The sequence below is a fragment of the Macadamia integrifolia genome, chromosome 3 (assembly GCF_013358625.1).
Source record: "Macadamia integrifolia cultivar HAES 741 chromosome 3, SCU_Mint_v3, whole genome shotgun sequence".
NCBI lineage: Eukaryota > Viridiplantae > Streptophyta > Magnoliopsida > Proteales > Proteaceae > Macadamia > Macadamia integrifolia.
Window position 1 is genome coordinate 15,366,305 of NC_056559.1, and position 18,959 is coordinate 15,385,263.

The 18,959-nt window shown below is 38.0% G+C and overlaps 2 protein-coding genes across 4 annotated transcripts in view; both read left to right on the plus strand.

Moving 5' to 3' along the window:
• The first annotated feature begins 79 nt into the window (after positions 1–79).
• On the plus strand, positions 80–6,067 carry LOC122074862 (pentatricopeptide repeat-containing protein At1g15510, chloroplastic-like). 2 transcript variants are annotated; one of them, XM_042639837.1, is made up of 3 exons: positions 80–358; positions 2,093–2,173; positions 2,295–6,067. In XM_042639837.1, the coding sequence occupies exon 3, from the start codon at positions 2,522–2,524 to the stop codon at positions 4,988–4,990; it is 2,469 nt and encodes an 822-aa protein (XP_042495771.1). In that variant the 5' UTR covers positions 80–358; positions 2,093–2,173; positions 2,295–2,521; the 3' UTR covers positions 4,991–6,067. The 2 variants fall into 2 exon arrangements, with proteins under 2 accessions (XP_042495771.1, XP_042495772.1); XM_042639838.1 differs by lacking the exons at positions 80–358; positions 2,093–2,173 and having other exon boundaries at positions 2,747–3,020; positions 3,131–6,067.
• A 3,064-nt stretch (positions 6,068–9,131) lies between these two features.
• LOC122073634 (AT-hook motif nuclear-localized protein 10-like) overlaps positions 9,132–18,959 on the plus strand; it is an 18,810-nt gene continuing 8,982 nt past the window's right edge. Inside the window, exons 1-4 of one of the 2 annotated variants that reach the window (XM_042638244.1) lie at positions 9,132–9,303; positions 9,482–10,043; positions 10,126–10,178; positions 14,532–14,663. In XM_042638244.1, coding sequence (XP_042494178.1) covers positions 9,560–10,043; positions 10,126–10,178; positions 14,532–14,663 — 669 coding nt within the window. In that variant the 5' untranslated portion in view covers positions 9,132–9,303; positions 9,482–9,559. Of the gene's footprint in view, positions 9,304–9,356; positions 10,044–10,125; positions 10,179–14,531; positions 14,664–18,959 lie in introns of those variants that run through there. The other variant, XM_042638245.1, reaches the window with a different exon arrangement.

Consider the following 18,959-nt stretch of genomic DNA (forward strand, 5'->3'; position numbering starts at 1 on the left):
TTACTTTTTTTTTTTTTTTTTCATCTTTTAGTTAATAAATTTTTCTTTTCATATAAACGAAAAAAAAAAAATCTTCGTTTCACATTTCTTCACCCCCGTCTCCCTGCTCCCGAAAGCCATCACCATTTTCCTCTTTCCTCCTCTCTCATTCCCTCAATCCCTCCTCCCACACTCCCATTCTACCAGAGGCGCCAGGTCTCGCCAGTGGTCAAACTCCTGAGCGGCGGCGGTCGGTGCTAGGTTCAGAGTAGCAGCGGCGCTACTTCTTCCAGTTCCAGGATTCCTTCGAGCAGCAGCGACCGGCGTGTAAGCTGAAGGTCGGGGACTCGTTCGAGCGGCAGCCACTTTCGGGAAATAGGTTAGATTCTTAAAGCCCTCTCTCCCTCTCTCCCTCTCTCCCTCTCCCTCTCCTCTTGTAGGCTGCAGAGACCTGCGGTTCTGTAGTCTGTACTTCCAGACCGTCATCTAAAGACTATAATTTCTCTTAGAACAATCAAAATATCAGAACAAAGTGCTACCATGTTCATCATACCCATCCTTTAGCTTGGTCCAACTCATTCAATATGGTGCTGTTTCTTTCTCTCTGGCCGATATACAACCTTTTCCCTTCCCTCACTTCTTGCACATAACCAAAACCTAATAAAATTCCAAACTGAAAATCCAAAAGAACCCCCTATCCCCGTTTTTATAAATTTACAATGGTGTTGATGCACGATTCCACTCCGTACGGTCACAACACCGATTTTGTTTACTAGTTCATTGGATTTTGTGACTACAGAGACCGGCGGGTCTTTTCTGTACTATGGTTTTTGTAATTCTTATGGATGATGTGAAATGAAAATATCTTGTATTAATTTTTGTCTGTGGGACTGTACTCGTGGTTGCATTGTTGTTCCATCATCCATGGACTGAAAAAGAGTTCTACTCAAGTCTCTCCCTCTGTGATGCAGACATGGAAAAGTCCAAAAATGAAAATTGATTTGTTGTAATAATTTTTTGTTTGTGGGACCACTCCTGGGTTGTGTTGTTACAAATCTTCAACCTGGTGCTACCGAACTTTATAATATATTTTTGTAAATCCCTTCTGAGATTACCATTCTTTAATTTTGATTTGATAATCTTAGATTTGCTTATTGTAGTACTTGTTACTCGACATATTTTGTCTTCAGATGATATTGGATCTTTCGATGATGTGTTTTGGATCTTTATTGATCTTGGGATATGTATTTGGATAACATTTGATGATATAAAGATTGTGAATTTGAAATGGAATATGGATAACATCTACATTTATTTTTTCTGTTATAGTAGTTTTAAAATTTGGATGCAGGAATCTAGGTAATTATTTCCCAATTTATGCATGTATATTGCCATTTTTTGTCCCAAAATTTAACATCTTAAAACTTTTTTTTTTTGTAGGGTGAGGAGCGTTCTTGAAAAGTTTGACTGTATTTGCTTACTGTCCCGATCACATTCTAATCCATTTAAACATGCCTGAACAGAACACTGTTTTTTTTTTTATTTTGCTGTTCCCATCTTAATTAACTATGGGTTCGACACAAATGCCTAGATCCAGTTGAGAGAACCAGAGATATTTCACTATGTGATCTCCCCTTTGTTTGTGTCTAGGTTTTCCACCTAGAGACAATATATAAGAAATCCTATATACGCTAATCCTCACATGGTTACAATTTTACCCATGTACATGTAATGGACCAAAACCTGACCCAAACATATACAAGCCCAATAATAATTATATGGACCACTACAGAATACAAGACATAAAACCCAACATAGATATGGATATATGTCCATTAATATTGGGTTGAGGTTTTTCCTTGTAGTCTTTGTGAAGAAAATGCATGAAATGGAAGGCCCGCAGAACAAAACTGATTACTCCTGATTTCCTACAATTCAGCAATGCTCATTATGTTGCATATTTATTTTTCGAAACTACCTTTTAAATGTCCATAATGGCTTTTCAAGGCATTTAATAGTGATGAGTTTTCTGGGTAGCCTGTACACCAACAAAAAATTAACTGTGGCATCAAGATGTATCTGACTGAATTGTGTTTCTTGCTTTGTACTGCAGCCTCCCTATTTACAACCAACCTGTCTTAAGGGATTCAACAGATATCGGAGTGTAGAATGGGGGCAGTAACTAACTCTAAAGGTGTTAGAAAAACAAATTGTCATCTCATATCTTCATGTCAAGATTTCAAACAAGCTGTTTCCCAATTTCAGTAGTGTCTCTTGTGTACTGATTAGGAATTTTTATTTAATTTTTTTTCCAGGTCTAGAAGCATACCATAAGGTTGACTGTTAGTTTGAAACTCTTGCCTGCTTATTCTGAGTTTTTTTAAGAAAAATGAAGGAAAATCCTCTTTAAGTGGAGAAGTTCTGCTTTTCTCTTCGATATTAATGCAATCTACCTTAACATTTTCAAGAAAAAAGCATGAAATTGTAGAACCGCTGCACCAATTATTTAACCAGAAAGTCTCCGCACTACACCTCAAGTTCTATGTTTTATGCTAAATTTCTTTGTTCAACCATCAAATCACTCAATCAAGCTCCCATCACTGCTCGAGCTTTTTCTCTCTCCGTAACCGCTGCCATTTCCACTCTTGTGCCCTCATGGACCCATTTCTCTATTGACACCCACTCCATCATCTTGAGCTTATGCTCCTCTGCCCAATCAATCAGTGAAGCCAAGCAAGCACATGCTTTAGCTATTCTCCATGGCAAACTTGACCATAGCAGTCACATTTGTTGGGCTTTGATGCTATCCTATGCCGCCTTCCATGACTCTTTGACGTCTCGTCTGCTCTTCGAACAGAGCTCTCTAAAGGGTCACAGTGCCTTCTTGTGGAATACCCTCATAAGGGCATACACCATTGATGGCTTTCAATTTGATGCATTTGAGGTTTATAACCAGATGGTCTGCAATGGCATTCGTGCTGATGATCATACATTCCCATTTATTCTCAAGGTCTGTGCAGATGTCTCTGCAAATCAAAAGGGTAGGGAAATTCATGGTTCGATCTTTAAGTTGGGTTTTGATAGTGATGTCTTTGTTGGGAATACACTGTTGGCATTTTATGCTAATTCAATGAACCTATTGGATGCACAGAGGGTGTTTAATGAAATGCCTGAACGAGATATCGTGTCATGGAATTCTATTATTACGGCTTTTTCAGTGAATGGATGTTACTCAGGCGCGCTTCGTTGCTTTTTTGAACTGAAATTGATGGGCGGGCTGCAACCAAATTCAGTTAGTGTTGTTAGTGTGCTGCCTGTTTGTGCTGGGCTTGAAGATGAGGTGACGGCAAGTGTGATCCATGGGTATGTGGTGAAGGCTGGTTTGGATTCTCAGGTGATTATTTGCAATGCATTGGTTGATACTTATGGGAAATGTGGGAATTCAAAAGCCTCAAGGAAAATTTTTGATGAAATGCTTGATAAGAATGCGGTTTCTTGGAATGCGATGATCGCTTGTCTTGCTCATAAAGGGCTAAATAGGGATGCCTTGGATATGTTTAGGTCCATGGTAGCTGCAGAAGTGAAACCAGACTCTATCACCTTTTCAAGTCTGTTACCGACATTGGTTGAATTGGAATTTTTTGATATGGGGAAGGAACTTCATGGGTATAGTATAAGGACAGGTATGGAATCTGATATTTTTGTTGCAAATTCACTGATTGATATGTATGCCAAATCAGGGTGTTCAAGGGAAGCATCAAATGTGTTTTATAAGATGGATGCAAGGAATGTTGTAACATGGAATGCAATGGTGGCTAATTTTGCTCAAAACAGGCTTGAGTTAGATGCCATGGGACTTGTAAGACAGATGCAGGTCTTTGGTGAATGCCCAAATTCTATTACATTCACAAACGTTCTTCCTGCATGTGCAAGAATTGGGTTGCTTCCTCATGGAAAGGAAATCCATGCAAAGTCAATTCGCATGGGGTCTGCCTCTGACTTATTTGTCTCGAATGCTCTAACTGATATGTATGTCAAATGTGGGTGCTTAACCTTGGCAAGAAAAGTCTTTGAGTTGTCCTTTAGAGATGAAGTATCTTACAATATACTAATAGTAGGTTACTCTCTGAGTTCAGATTGCTTAGAATCTCTTCATCTGTTCTTGGAAATGAGGGTTACTGGTCTGAAGCATGACACGGTTTCGTTTGTGGGTGTTCTCTCTGCTTGTGCAAATTTAACTGCAATCGATAAAGGAAAGGAGATCCACGGCATGTGTGTGAGAAAGCAATTGCACTCCCATCTTTTTGTTGCCAATTCAATTTTGGATTTGTACATGAAATGTGGAAGGATAGACCTTGCTAGGTTGGTCTTCGATGGTATGTTGTGCAAGGATGTAGCTTCATGGAATACTATCATTTTAGGTTATGGAATGGAGGGAAAAATGGATCTCGCAATTGATCTTTTTGATGCAATGAGAGATAATGATGTTGAGTATGATTCCATTTCTTACATTGCAGTTTTATCTGCATGTAGCCATGGTGGGATGGTAGAGAAAGGGAGGAAGTACTTCGACCAGATGTGCTCTCAAGGTATAGAACCGTCACAGATGCATTACGCTTGTATGGTTGATCTTCTTGGGCGAGCTGGTCATTTGGAAGAGGCTTCGGAGCTTATCAGAAGTCTGCCAGTTGAACCAGATGCCAATATATGGGGTGCATTGCTTGGGGCATGCCGTTTCTCCGGTCATATAGAGTTGGCAAGGTGGGCAGCTGAGCATTTGTTTGAACTGAAACCAGAGCATTGTGGCTACTATATACTCCTTTCAAATATGTATGCTGAAGCAGGGAACTGGGATGAGGCAAATAAGGTCCGGGAATTGATGAGGTCTAGGGGAGTGAAGAAAAACCCTGGGTGCAGTTGGGTAGAGACCCGTGACCATGTCTACACTTTCATGGTCGGAGAAAGATTAGAAGCACCAGCATCATGGTTGTGGGCTGCTGAATCTGGTTAAAATTTATGATTATCTGTCTCTTATTGGATGGAAGCTATTTGAGGAAACTGAAAATGATGCCTTACCTGATAGAGGCTGTTGTTTGGTATGGCGAGAAAAGCTTGGGTTGCCAGTGTGAAGGTGAAGGTTTGAGTCTTGACAGCAGCTACTTTGTGCAAAAAAATGTCAACCTCTGATCTGATTGGGGCTATTGCTTGGTCTGATGGTGAAAGCTAGAGCTGCCAGCATGAAAATGAAGATTCGAGTATCAAGGGTTGCCACTTTGTGCAAAAACACCAGAGATAGGTACTGTTTCAGATCTCTGTGTGTGTGTGTTTTGTGGGGGGGGGGGGGGGATGGATGGAAAAGGTTCTCTGAGCTCCCGGGGACAATAGCCATAGGACTGAATAACAATGATGTACAATGAAATAGAATCAGACCAGAATTGAGTTGAATTCCAAAACTTAACATTTAACACAATGATAGTAAAGAGTTGGCTGCAGCAATACTATGATCAAACAAACGTAATAGTTGCTACAGCACATGGTTGCTGATCATCCAAGACTTCAATCTTCAGACAGCAGTCCTAATGGCAGTAACAGAACTCCACGACAACAATGATTATGCAGGGAAAATAAAGGAACTAACCTGATGGTAGCACCAACACATGGTTGCTGATCACCCAAGACTTCAATCTTCAGACAGCAGTCCTAATAGCAGTAACAGAACTCCACAATAACAATGAATATGCAAAGAAAATAAAGGAATGAAGGAAAAAGAATGGAGAAGAAGGAAGGGAAGAGGGGTATGCCTTTGCTTCACCACCAAAGCCTAGGAAGTTTCACCACTACCCAACCTAAAGCTCACCATCTAAGGTTGCTGCAGGTTCACCATAGTAGCATGCATCTATTGAGTAGACAGGAGTGTCTATGAGCCAAAATTGTTGGAGGGCTGTTCCTTCACTTGTATTTATAAAATATGCGTAATTTGTGGTACAAGAATAGTAAGTCTTAGGCCATATTTGATAACACTTGATTATTAATTCTGCTGATTCCTATTCCAGGGGAATAAAACAGGAGTGGAATTTTGTTTCTCAAATCCGGTCTGATATCATGCTTATCTGTCTAGGTTATTTCTTTTATTATTTAATTGTTTGAGTCAACTAGGTACTCTCCAACAGCAGCCAACAATTGGAGAGTTTATTATGACAGCTTAGAATTCTATTTTATTTCACCTTTCTGTTCAGTTTTATAATTGTATTTAAGAGGTTTAGCCTCCCCATGATTATGATGGATTGTTTTGAAATGTGACTTTCTCTCTCACACTTCACCCTGTTCTCTTTCCAACCTAAGACACAACTGTTAGCATGGTTTTCCTTATTTTACCCCTTGTTTCTTCTCTGTTTTCTGGTTTCTGCAACATACAGTGGATTTTTCTGTCCAGGTCAAACCTGCTGCAAGGATTTGCAGAATTTTTCCTGCAACTGTGCATCAATAACAGGTCAAATATATTGAGACTTTATTCTGTTAGCAGAGACCTGAAACCTGCATTCTAAGTTCTGTTCTCTCATCTATTTATATAATTTGAAATCAAATATAATAGTCAGTTATGTCCTGTTTTCCTTTTATTTCTTAATCTCTGATCTTTGCTTCTATTACTACTCTTTGTGGCTCTGATGGCTTTGTAACTATTCCCATTTTTGAATCAAAAGAACTTTTAATCGTTACGATAACAATGACAAACATTTATACATGCATCCACAAATATCATAAACAATATAGTTAGCAGATAGTGTCAACCATATAAAGATCTTAAAATAATAATATCAAAATGCACTGTTATAATAAAATAAAATATAATTAAATTATAGAGTTTCTCATACCTCATGCTTGCTGCTACGCTTTTATAACATGATAATATATTAAATGAGATCGGCTACGTGATTCCCTGTATCTAGCATGATTGCCTGTTCACACTCAATGATTTCTCTCAGATGCACATATCCACAAGTGCACCAACACTGCAAATGTTATCCAGTGGTCGTTGCCCGGAGGCAGGAAGAATCGAGGTCCATAATATTGCCGGTTGAGTCTGATGAGAAGAGAGTGAAGCATGGTTATATCAGTCAAGTTCGACACTGAAGTGTGTTGAAATGAACGTTTCTTGTCCTTTTCCTCATGAGGGTGTTTATCTTTATACATACCATATATCATTGGAAATGTCTTTTAGAGTTATATCATGTGGTGATCAGAAGTAATCTTAGTCAAGAAAACAGTCAAAAATTGCAATCAAAATGGAAAACCAACAAAATAGTTATTCACATAAAATAGCAGCAACACAACATCATTTTCGCACCAAAGTCTAAGTTTGGACTAAAATGACAAAACGTTATTATCCTAGAAGTTTTGGTCAATTTTGAAAAGGTTTTGGTATCCCACTTACACAAGGGGTCCTGATTGAGATTTTAGATGAGATTTTAAAAGGCTTTTTCTATCACTACAAATAACAATTAAAATTTTATCTCAACTAAATTGGGTTGGTTACGTGAATCAGATAAAAGTATAGATAGTAAGAAAAAGAGAAGGAAATGAAAGATAGTAAATGATAATGGGAAGCAAAATTCAATATGTACACAAATGAGAAGCAAGCGCCTAGACTAAGAAAGCCAGACATGTTCGTAAGTGGGCATGTTCCTTTGAGAGGAGAGAGTAACCTGAACTGAGTTGGAACACATGTAACTTTTTTTTTCTTTTCTTTTTGCCTTTTTGGTAAAGGAGCACATGTAACTTTAAAGAAAACTTCATGAAAGTATCATTGAATGCCACAAATTTTAAGGCTATGAAATGAATGTCTATAATTATAAAGAGAGAGGGTTCCTTTTGTTGCTAGGGTTTGGGGTGGGATGGGAGGGGGGGGGGGGGGGGAGGATTTCTGAATGTCACACCAATGGTTGTTTTGAAAAAAAATATCATCTACGTAGGGTTTAGAAAAACAAAAGTGATCGATAGGATTCCTTGGAAGATGGTGTGATCCCTATGGTAGTTTGGGGGCAATGGGAGCATACATAAAAGCATCAACATGGGTTTCTATCTTTCATGAAGGGTGGGGTAGCCATTTTCGCCCCCATCTATATCTAGGTGCTGAGGCCACATTGCCTCTTCAGGCTTCTTTTTTCCCAAAAAAATTCATGTGAGAGAAAAACTATACCCTAACATTGTAAGAAAGCTTTTTTCAAGGGCAAAGGAACCCTATGCGTTCACGTGGCTCCTATGCTGGTGCACAGGCCAATGGGAGGGCAAACAAGAGCATCTTTGGTGCACATTGGGGACGTTCTGGTCTTTTCATACTCACGTAAGTTTTGGTGATTTCTTACATTAGACTGACATTGTTTTTTTTTCTCTTTTCCCAATTATAAAAGAGGGCGAAGGTTGGGCATATCATTAACTTTTGGTAAACTAGCAACATGCACCAATCATAGAGCTGAACATAAGAAGGCAAGGAATGCAATTTAGTTGTTGCCCCCATTGTAAGACTTGTAACCAAGTAACTGCAACTCCTATGACAACCAAAGAAATAGTCTTTAAGGACATTTTGAAAATACTAAAACTAAGAAGGTATTTATGAATCCCAAGAAGAACTGAATTATTCCATTTATTTGATTACCAGCAATTATTAGGTCTCATCCAATATTTTTTTTTCGATGACAAGATATTTTTTTGCAAAGGAGAGGAGAGTGGAGAACATATGTTGACCACCCTGAACGGCGTGCCAATCTATTCCTATAACAGAGTTACATCACATCGATGGGGATAAACAGCAAATGCAACGAAAATAAACATCGCTTAAACTAATGAAATCCTAACAAACGTTAAATATTTCATTCAAACTGAAGCAAAGGAGGGAAAGGCAGAATACCTAGCCGTCAAAACCAGCCAATGACACAAACCAGTTCGCTTTTCTCAATTCATTTTATTAAATTCGACTAAAAATATTTTATTTTATTTTAAAAAAAATAAAATTCCAAAAATGAAATGGATAAATATGTCAGAAAATAAAATAAATTAGAATTACAGTATTGATGTTGAAATTACCAAAAAAAAAAAATCGATGTAGAAAACTAGTAAGTTTATAGAATAATTTATAATTTCAAATTACCATTTATCGAATTAATTTCCCATCTCGGGAAGGTCTGGTGTTGGTGGGCAAAAGGAAGAAGATAAAAACGAAGTTTTTCATTTAAACCCTAAATCTGACTACCTCAGAGTTCAGACCCTCAAGATCGTTCCCTCTAAACCCTAGGATCCCCTCCTCTGTTTCTGGATCGACCCAACAAGGTACCTACTCTTCTTTCCCTCTCCATTTTCTTCTGATTTATTTTTCATTTTTTATTTATTTTTTGTTTTATTTTTTCTCATTTAGGTGAATTTTGATCGGAAAACAAAATAAAAAAAAAAAATCTCCTTTTTTCTCAAAATTTTTTTTTTCTTCTTCTGATGCATTTTTATTCCCTAGATTTTATGAGTTGGGTTGATTTGAAAGATCGTAAGGGGTTCGGAACGAAAATTTCGTCTCTGTAAATTTTTTTTGAGAATGGATGCAAGAGAAGCTACGAGGTTAGCTTCATCCGAACCCCCAGGAATGATGGCGGGTCCCAACACATACGGGATGAGCTTGCACACCACTTCAATGCTCAATCCCAGTTCTGCAGGGATAATGCAGAACCTTCGACTTCCATATAATCAGGTTGTCACTCCTGCGTCGAGGCCTTCTGACCCTTCAAACTCTGGTGGGTATCATACCGAGGGTTTGAGACCAAGTGGGTTTACCGTGAATGAACCTGTAAAGAAGAAAAGAGGAAGACCAAGAAAGTATGGCCCTGATGGAAGCATGGCTTTGGGGTTGGTTCCTCTTTCTTCAGTGGATGGTGGACACTCCAACAACAATGATAACAACAATGAAAATAACGACAACAACCACCCTAACGAGAGCAGCACTCCATCGTCTGAACCTCCTTATAAGCGGAATAGAGGGCGGCCGCTGGGTTCCGGCAAGAAGCAGCAGCAGGATGCGCTGGGTAACTTCGCATTCTCACTTTTTCTCAGTAGTTCATTGTGCACTTGCAGAGATAAAAGTGATTATGTATTGCTTGACGACAGGGGCTCCTGGTGTTGGTTTTACTACCCATGTTATCACAGTTAAAGCTGGCGAGGTATGCGGATTGTACCCATGAATGTAGAAGATTCATGTATTACTTTTGTATGATGTAGAGATAGTGAAATTGCTAGTCACTTTTTATTGATACAGTTTTAAGTCCTTTGATGAATTGTTTTAGTTTGTTATTATGGAAGAAGCAAGAAGTCATGCGGTCATTAACTTTAGATCATCGTGTAATTCAATGATCCTCTTGAATTTCTGGATTTGATTTTAGATGTTTACCATTTTGGTCACAGCCTCTCTAAATGCGATTATTTGTTTACTTTCTTTTCTACCTTCTACCAGCATTAAATGTCTTTTATTTAGAAAGATTGACAATATAAAATCAAATTTGAAGAAGTACCCTTCATATAAGGGAATCCCATCTGATTTGTGAGGATATTTGATTAATTTCGAGGTTTAGTGGCTTGTGTATTGTTCTTGCTTTGATAAAACTGGTTTGTAAGATTACAATTATAAATGAGGATATAAACCAACCCCAATCATGTATCTGTTGGAGGAAAAGAAGGATATTAACTTTTCTAAACAGCAAAGCTGGCGACATGCACCTTAAATAGGAGATAGTTGATTGAATGACTGGGTCATGTGCAAACCGATGCTATAGTGTCACTTTGGTAATGGCTACATAAATGCTTGTACTGCCTTTTCACTCTATCAAGATCCTATCTCTTATGGGATTATAATTTGGCAGGTCTTTCCTCACTTCCTTGATCTATGTTTTTTGTTGGCAATCCTTTGCCCTTATCCTTTGATGCATAGGGAGCGGAATGTTAACCTTATTTATTTATTTATTTATCTATTTGCCTGCCATTTAGATTAATTAATGAAAAATGACTGTTAAGAAGCCTGGTGATGTATCAATGTTCAGAGCCAAAGCCTATATGCTTGGCTTGGAAGCCCAATATTCTTAGTTAGGAACTTCTCAAGCAATTGTGCTATTGGCATTTTCCAAGTGGAAATCCTTCATGACACTGCAGTACAGTTGGTGAACCTTCAGGAGGTAATCATTTTGTTGAGTGGGCATGCGAAAAAAGGTAGGTTTCATATTCCGTTATTGTTATGATAACCTTTGATAGTCAATTTCTCCATTATCTTTCATGAGAAAAGTTCTGAGTTGCCTCAACGTAGATCCAGAAATTAGGTTGAAAAATTCATCTGTTCCTCTATTCCTTTGGGCTGTTTCTTCCTTCGTTCATTAGTTATTACACAGCCTTGATTTATTAGTTCAAACTGTAGAGGACATCCTTGCCAAGTCAATACTTCAAGGGTAATCTTATTAACCAATTGTTAATGTACTGTGCAGCAGGGGTATTTGTGTCTAATCCCTGCGGTACTTTGTTTCCTTGTTAAGTAATCACGATCAAAAGAGTTCCTATCGTGATGTATCTTTTCTGTCTAGCTGTATTAGGTTGCTTTAGTATTATTTGGTTTCCTTATTTAGATTGTATTATAGTTAGGATTCTTGGTTGGATATCTACTAAGATTCTTGGACTGATATTATAAATAAGAGGCAACCCACGATAGTTGGTATTCTGGACTATCGTGGTTCAGCAACTTCTTTCCCTTCCCATCGCCTCCCTTCTCTTTTTATTTGCGGTGCTGGTTCCAGGTTCTGGGTTTGTCACATGGTATCAGAGCAGTAACCGATAGCTGTTTTTAGAGTCATTCTAGTCTCTGGTTTGTGCTGAAACCCTAGTTCATAGAAGCAGAAGAACTAGGGTTTCATGTACTGATTTCAGTTGATTAGTATGAACACCATACCTTTTGCTGCTATGTTTTGAATTGCTTTTCGAATTGCTTTCTGCTGAAAACCCAGATTGAGTCTCGTTTATTGTTTTTTCTTCATTGATTGCTGGAGGATTGCTGCCGAATTTATTATATCCGAATCGATTTCTCTTGGGCATGCTACTGTCGATTTGCTGCTTGAAGCTGCTTTGTGCTATGGTATTTGTTTTCTGATGTTGAATTGTTGTTGAATTGATGTTCACTGTCGATTTGCCAAGAGTTTCGTACACGGAACCATATTCTGCTGCTATATACTGCTATCGATTTGTCGGTTGCTAGGATTTTTGCTGCATGGTGTTCTTATTTGCTGCTATCATATGAGTGGTTGCTGCCCTTTCTATCATTCATTTACTGCTATCATTCGATTTTTTGCTGCACTTGGTGGTCTTCAGCTTGCAATGCTCTTGGAGTTGTTTTACTGTCTCTGGTTATTGATTTCTAGGTAGAAGACAACCCTAATCATGGGTTGTTCCAGCTGAATCTGTGAAATCCTTCATAGAGGAGCAGTGAAGGGCTGGCCGTGAGGTCAAGGCTTGCAACTTTGTCTCAACAGCGTCGCCTTCACTGGATTTCCAGCTCAATCTCCCCTAGGTTACTGCCTCTATAGCTATCTTGGTCAAAGGTTGAAGAAGACTCCAACATCAGGTTGAAGTCAATGGGGAATTGGGTTCTGGCTCACGACTCCTCAAGTTACCTTTTTTAAGTGTTTTACCTTTTTTGGGTAGACCAATAATTGGGTTTGAACCCCGGATTTCATTATTTAGTTTATTTACTTCGGTGCTCTCATAAGTGTAGCTAGAATTTACTGCATTGTCATTAAGATCGTATATTTGCCGTATTATTGGTGGGACCTAGATCATGTCAGTTTGGACTTGCAATTTTTTTTTAAAAGAAGATTGGTACTTGCATAAAGATTATTTTATTGGGATCTTATTTGCCACTGCTCTTGATTATGGGATTTTTGTGATGCTCATCCTTCGTGATGTTGGAAATTGTTCATCCTTTTCATCATTTGTCCTCATGTAATGGTACATGTTATGGGGAGATTGGAGGTTATCATTATTAGCTGCTCAACTCATTAGTTGAAGATTATTTGTTCATGTTATTTGCTCATCAGTTGAAAATTGTTATTACTTTTTTGTTCATGTCATTTGCTCATGTTCTCAGCAACAATTTTATCTATGATTATAGTTATTTGTTTATTCAACTACAATGCAATTTATCTGGTTCCCAGCAACCTTATGCTGAGTTATTTGGTCTCTGGCAACCTGATGTTGTTACTTGGTTTGTAGTACTACACTTTTACCAGTGGTTCACATTGTCCTATAGTGTAATTTTATCTATGACCTCCATTTGGGTCTCATAAGTGCATTGATATTTGCACTTTTATTTGTCTACTTTGTGAAGCTTACTACCTACCTTCCTTGAGAAGGGCTTATGATGTAGTTGTTGAATGCTGCACTTTTATCTGTCTTTGTTTGAGTAGATTACTACGTAATACCTGCCTTCCTTGGGAAGATTTTGTGATGTTGCTGATATGATATTTTGGAATGTGGATTGGTGTTCTCCACCACATATTTTGTTTGTTGTTGATGATGTTGGGTTTATTCGACACGATTTTTTTTTTTTAATCTATTCTCTCTATGCTCACTGGTGTCTCTGACTGCTACATATGTTCAAGATTGGTGCTGCTTTTAATGTCTATTCTTTTTGTTCTAAGTTAGTGCCTTTTGATATATATACTTCTGCTTGAGGGGGATTGTTAAATAATGTACTGTGCAGCAGGGGTATTTGTATCTAATCCCTGCAGTGATTAGTTTCCTTGTTAAGTGATCACGATAGGAGCTCTTCTTATCATGATGTGTCTTTGCTGTCTTTGTTTGCTTTAATATTATTTGGTTTCCTTATTTAAAGTTGTCATAGTTAGGATTCTTGGTAGGATATCTACTAAGATTCTTGGACTGATATTATAAGTAAGAGGCAGCCCACGATGGTTGGGTATTCTGAACTATAGTGATTCAGCAACTTCTTCTTTCCCTTTCCATTGTCGCTCTCCTATTTGCAGGTACTAGTTCTAGGGTCTGGGTTTGTTACACCAATCACTTAAAATAAGGGCAGCTATATCATAAATGTTGTCCAATTATTATAGCGATCCAAACCATGGAGTAAAGCTTCAGATTGCATTCATTTTTCTTTGTGACATCATTGTACTTGTATCAAATGATTTCTAGCCTCGTTATGATATAGAAAAAGAAAATCGGGCTTATAACATAATTTGCCATTATGTACATTCACTTAAAAAAAAAGCAGAAAAAAGAAAATATAATAAATAAAGCAACGGAACATAGAATTATTTTTTCCCGTTTCTATTATTTGAATTTGTGTTTGTGGAAGCTGTAATAACATTCAGAATTTGTGCTTAACTTTCTGTTCTGTTCTTCTTTGTCCAATACTACATGATTAATTGGTGATGTAAAAGAGTCAACTCATATTTAGGTGGTAAGTTGTTCACTCAATATGTTGTCTTATGTTTTGCTTAAGTTAGCATGTTATTGTATTGCAGGACGTAGCATCAAAGATCGTGGCTTTCTCCCAGCAAGGATCGCGTACAGTTTGTATCATCTCTGCAAATGGAGCAATATGCAACGTGACTCTTCGCCAGCCAGCAACTTCTGGTGGCACTGTAACTTATGAGGTTTGGTTGAACTGCATATTAGTTATATATTTCTTGGCTATTGATAAATATGAAATTAAATGCTGAATGTGGAATGGGTTTCTTTTCTTTCTGATTTTGTCCATCAATTTTGAAATGTGCGCACGAAGATACCTAAAAGGTCTCTTGAGAAAGATATCCAGGGTTCTTAATTAAAATCACCATGTCAGTGTATTTAATAAAGAAAAGGTCCTTTCATGAACGATTTATGAAGCCCTTCCCATGAAATCCACCTAATTGTGTGACATGGAAGGATGATATGGGAACTCTGATGATTGGATAGCTAGGGCATGGTTTTGGAGCCATATGGAATGATGTTCCCCTCCATGTATTGTTAGTTTCACTTGTAATTTCAGCCGTCCATTTGTTTTCCATAATATTTTAGAAGATTCATTTTCCTATTGGACTTTTAAATCTTTATTTTGCCAAATGACGCTTGTACTTGACATGTAAGGTAGGATTTTGGGCCCCACCTGATCCTAAAATGTCCTTAGGCTTCAATTAGGCCCCATTCCATAAAACTTCCCCTAGATCCTTGTGTGGATCATGGGCTTATAAAACCAAAATGCCTTTGGTCACAAGTTGTCCTAATGTTACAAAGCAAGCCCCACAACCTAACGGTTGTGGCCCCAGTACCAAAATAGTTCTATCAAGGCTCACCTGATGGGCTCTTAAGAGTTAAGAAGTGACCAGCCATACAATACAGAGGAGAGGGGAGGCCACTTGTTATGGAAACTGTAAATCTCCCTTCTATCATTAGTTGAGCTAGGGAGAAATCGAAAAACGAACTTTGGGAGATTACTGCCAGTCTCTCCATACTGACAAGAGAATGCTTCAATTTTCTTGTAAAAAGATAAATCTCCATGAATCTTTTTTAAAGGAAAAACTACTTCACATCGTAGGAAGTACTAAGCCTTAGGGCATAGACATCTCATCGGATGCCGCCAGAAGATAATGACTCATGGCATTCTTGTCTCTCTCTCTCTCTCTCTCTTTTATTTTGTTGATTATTAATCAGAGATTATGCTCTTATCATAAGAGTAAAAACTATGAGAAACTGAACCCACTTGACATCCATCGATACTTAATTTACACCCAAGTATTATTCAATCTCAAGACAGCCCTTTTTTTTTTTTTTTTTTTTTTTTTTTTTAATATCATTTCTTCTGTTAATTATTCTCAGCATTTTCATGCAGCTTTCTTGAATTTAATGGTTATCATTTCCCTGCCTTCATCATGTTTGGGCAGTGAGACCAACATTAACACTTCAACAGTAGAATAGAATTTTCGTCCTACCTATCCTTGCTCACTACATATTTGGGAAATGGGCCACCACTGTACCTAAATGCAAGGTTCCACCATCTGATTGTAAGTGAAGAGAAATGAAGGGAAGTGAAATTTATTTAAAGAAGAAAGTGGATACTGGTAATCACAATTTCGTAACTTACATATTATCTTATTACCACATATGTTAATTGAATTTTTCTGATGGAATTATTTTTCCAGTTAAATTCATGGAATTTGCTTAAAAATTAAGGTACAATATAAAATTGGGATCTAGAAATATTCTGTGATGAGCGTTAGTATATGGTCATTTTTAATGATGAAAATATTTTTCATTTTATTTTTTTAATTTCATTTCCCTTCCCTACACTTCCCTTTCAACCTGATGGAGCCTAAGGGGAAATTTTTATAAGTAGAAAACTTCTAAAAATATAATATTGGAAACCTAATACCTTATCTTCCATTATTAGTCCCACCCCCACCCCTCACCCCTCACCCCTCACCCCTCACCCCACACCCAAAAAAAAAAAAAAAAAAAAAAAAAAATCCAACTGGTCTTTTAATGTTGTAGTAAATGCAAACTACAATGAATTCTGGTCAGCAATGCCATGAGAAAAGGAAATACAGTGAAGGAATTCCACAAATAGACAAAACCAGAAATATATTCCCAGGGGACTGTGCATCTTGCTCTAAATTTGTAGAATGGGATTTTGTAAAAGTTGCTCTGTTTCTCACTTGGTAAAAATCATTTAGAAGAAGATAGAGTGGAATGGAGCATTTAAAAAAGGTACTGATAAATGAAAAGATTATTGGATTTGGTATGCTGAATGAATTTGAGTGAATGGAGACTGGAGAGATATCCTCTTGGGGATTGCTGACGGTCTTAGATCAATGATGGTCTTAGAATTCCCAGGATTCATATCATACAGTTTTTAGTACCGATAATTAAATTCCATCATGTAGTAAACACGCCCATACTCTTGTATGGACAGGCACCTGCCACATGTCAGTCTGATCTGATAGTGCTGAAATTATGCAGGCAGGAAGGTCCCTTGCTCACGTGTAAAGTTTCAGCCGAAACAGAATTGGCCTCGTGGCAGAGTAATTCAACAAGAAATTCAGGACTTAGGACTATGAATATGGTGCATGAGACTGTGGAAGGAGGTGCATGGACATACATGGGAGGTTAAAAAACTGAATTTGAGGTTGAAATTTGAAACATGGTTAATCTGGACCATTTCCTAGATATCTAACGTGGGATTTGTTAAATCAGGCTTCCATGTGGCACACTGCGTGTGTCCACCCATGCAAGAGTATGCTTGTGTTCATCCATTAAACCTTTTTCCGAATATGAATACTTCATCCCCTAATTGCAGAATTCAAAGCACATAGGTTTTACAAAATGAGGGATAATCAAAGATGAGATTTTTTTTTTTGGGTCTTTAAATAAATTTATTACCAAAGAGGAAAGGAGATACAAGAAGCAGCCTTTGAAGAGCCACTAGGGGGGGGGAGGGGGGAAGAAAAAAATATACAGACCACAAAGCAATCAAAGCAAAATCCAATCCTCAGGGGGAGGGGGAGGGGGAGGAGGACTGTCAAATGGAAAGAGGCAATGCCCAAGACACAACAATATACATGTTCCTTAGGGAATCAATACAACAATAAGTAACTAAAGAAAGCTTGCTTCTAACAACAAAAGAGATAGAGTCTCAAATCTTCTGAAAGGATCTAGAATTAGAGGACTATTTCTAGAGATTGTGCTCCATCCATAAATGGTTAATAGAGGCACTAAATGCAAGCTTATCCACCACATCGCAAGTTGATTTATCGGCAAAGGTCATATCCATCCAAATCCATTCCCTTTGAAATTGGAGAATCTTTCGACTCCTCTGCCAAAAAATTTCCAGGAGCCCTTTCCAAATAGAACAGGAAAAAGGGCAAGCAAAGAAGAGATGGTCCACATCTTCCATCGTGTTGCAACAAAGACAACACGAATGGGAGACTGGAATCTAAAGATGAATGAGAAAATACTACGTTGGGAGGCAGATGGTGACGGCCCGCCAAACAGTGAAGCTATATCGAGGAATGCGACTCTTGAACCAAATTAACTTGTGCCAAGAGGACAAGGGGCCGTGAGATTGGATGAAGTCCCAACTCCCAAGTTGATTTGGAGCTGAAAAAGCCCTGAAGAAGAACCAGACCAAATAACATATTTCCCTTTCATGAGGCCTCTGGAAATGGAGGGCAAAGTGGTCTAGTTAGTGGAAAGCAAGGGGGAGCCCAATCATCAATACTGATGATATCTGCAATCATATATTGCTTCGAAATGCCCCAACTGTAATGACGCACTGATAACATGGAGGAGGGTGACCATAGATGCCAATGATCAAACCAAAGGGACATGGAGGCATTGTCATCAATTTGGTTGGAAATGGCCCCAAGGGTATTAGGCCGAAGCTTCATAATCTTGTGCTAGGCCCAGGAAGCATTGGAGGAGGAAGGAGCAGTCCACATATAATCATTACGAAGAAGACAAGCCCTATCAACCCAAATGCTCATCATAGATGAGTAATTATATCATTCTCCAAAGGACTTAATGACTGGATCCATTCACATGAAACCACTTGATGCCCATTGATGAATTCTCACACATCATTATAAGCTCTATGCTAGCTATAATGGATGAAATGAACAAAAAGATAGATTTCACTTAGGTGGAGCTAGTATAGTGAAACACCTTCAATTATAGCATATTATGTGGATCCATTACTTTGGTTATATCTTACTTGTTGTGACATTTGTTTTCAATCAAATTGAATACATAATGTAAATATGGATGGCTAAAGGTCTAAAGATAGGTGTCGAACTTTTGTTTTCCATCACTTTAATTATCTTTTATGTTGATATTTTTGAACTCAATTAGACTAAGCATACAAGGTGAATGGATGGCTAGTGGTTCTAAAGATGGTTGCAAAACCCTTCCCCACCCCC